Raw genomic sequence first — 1986 nt, forward strand, 5'->3', positions numbered from 1 at the left:
TACTGACTTAACGTATATAAGACTAAGGTTAAAACCTGTCTTTAAGTTACTCCTACCTTTATTGAAAGTAACAGTTTTCCATGTGAGAAAGTGCTGCTTCCTTATGCTAGTAGAGACAGCGCCTTACATTTTCTTAATTATAAACTGTCTTATGAGCAGGGAGACATTTATGTCCTTTAAACAGTCAACGATCCCAACATAATCCCACATAAATCAAAAGGTCTACTAAGGCGGTGTCCACTCCAAGATTATGGACTACATTACTCTCTACGCTTTCCAAGTTATAAACTTTAAGTCTGTGTCAAGACTTCCCACAGATGCAAGCAAAAGTCACATGTAATCTACAAGAGCTTGATCGACTTTTTTTTTAATGAAATATCACAGATTCTGTAATGAACTAGCCATGATTAAGCCTACAGAACTCATTCTTATTTACACTGCTTTAACACAAAAGATATAAAATCTGGTAAGGTCAAGACACACGAAACGTAAAAAAAGACTTACAAAAATCTCAAACTGAGAGGCAGGGAATATGCACCAAAGCTTTAAGTCACGCATTTTGTCTTCCTTAAGTGACCTTGAACTCACTTAAGATAAAAAAACCCCGTTGATCAGAGAGGTGATGTTTTTGGTTCAGCTACACTGTACTCTGGAATGTTTGAATAACAAACAAAATTGGAATCAGATGCTGGAAATAAAACAACTAAAACTTTTCATCAGCCTTTAGTTTTTGGACAGTGATATAATAATCACTAATCAGTGGTGTAATCAATTGCATCATAATGAGGATTTCCAAACTCTGACAGCAAGAAATCCTTATTTTTCCATTTTGCTCTTCGAATACTCTTAATTACCAAACAGGCCTCTATGCAGCGTTCTTCGCTACGGGGCATGCAGCTGTTTAGTGTAAACAACTCGGAGCAATTTATTATATATACACAGTCAAATCTGCTTATGTTAAAAGGCACTGTTTATTATGAAGCAGAATCAAAGTCCAGAACCGATTCAATGCATTGCAATGCATGGATCGCAGTTTTCACTACAGTAAACTTTTAATTAACACTGAAAAACTTTAACGAGAAAAACCTGCTCTTGCCATGTAATCAACCCTACCAACTGACACAAACCTCTCAAGCAGAACCAGCTCACCACGACAGCCGTTTTCACAGTATTTCCAAAAGATCGTAGTTCTGTACCAGCGGCATTACAGCTACGCTAAAATTTCGTGGTGTTTTAAGAAAACACTACTACTGTTCCTAGCAGTGACTAGAAAAGTAATCATGACAGAAACACCACAAGGCTCTAAGTGAGCCATCCTGATTAATTTCGTAATTGAGCAAGTCTCTCTCTCTCTTCTCAACTGAAAACTATTGAGCGATAGTTCTCTAACCAGAACTATCCTCAAGCGAAAACAGAACTGCTGTAAAACAAATATAAAATTATTTCTACTCTAAGGTTTTGCATCTCCTCAATAAGGCATCACTAAAATAACACAAAAGCATTTTCGCATTTCAATGAGCTAATATTTTGAACTCTGATGTGTCCTCACATCACTACTTTTCTCCAAGAAGTCCAGTCAATACCTATACTCTAAGGCAACCGATGGAAGATATAAAATTCACTAGATTATCTTGGAATCAGAAGTTTCAGACATTTAACATCAGACGTCAAAGTTGAAATATGATGAAGTGATATAGTTGATGCTAGACGTACAAGGGACCAAAACTCCCAGAAACCTGGATGAAATTCGCCCAAGTAAGAAAGATCAACAGCCAGAAAGGCTCGTCACCCATCAGAGGCGCCCTGTGGCCCCCGCCACCTCCGCTGCGCTCGGCCACGGCAAGACCCAAACCCACCCTCCGCCGCCTTCCCGAGGCACCCGAGGAAGCAGAGCCCCGCGGCCGCAGACCCCCTGCCCGGACGGCACGAGGACCGTCCCGGCAAACGGCCCGAGGTTCCCCACCGAGGAGCGAGCCCGCTGGCGGG

At 40.8% G+C, this 1986-nt stretch overlaps 1 protein-coding gene across 1 annotated transcript in view; it reads left to right on the plus strand.

The window, feature by feature from the left end:
* The first annotated feature begins 1740 nt into the window (after positions 1–1740).
* LOC103916430 (protein unc-13 homolog A-like) overlaps positions 1741–1986 on the plus strand; it is a 72498-nt gene continuing 72252 nt past the window's right edge. The window contains exon 1 of the mRNA XM_009323410.1: positions 1741–1981. Coding sequence (XP_009321685.1) covers positions 1741–1981 — 241 coding nt within the window. The remainder of the gene's footprint in view (positions 1982–1986) is intronic.

The sequence above is a fragment of the Pygoscelis adeliae genome, unplaced genomic scaffold (genome assembly GCF_000699105.1).
Source record: "Pygoscelis adeliae isolate BGI_AS28 unplaced genomic scaffold, ASM69910v1 Scaffold545, whole genome shotgun sequence".
NCBI classification, from domain to species: domain Eukaryota; kingdom Metazoa; phylum Chordata; class Aves; order Sphenisciformes; family Spheniscidae; genus Pygoscelis; species Pygoscelis adeliae.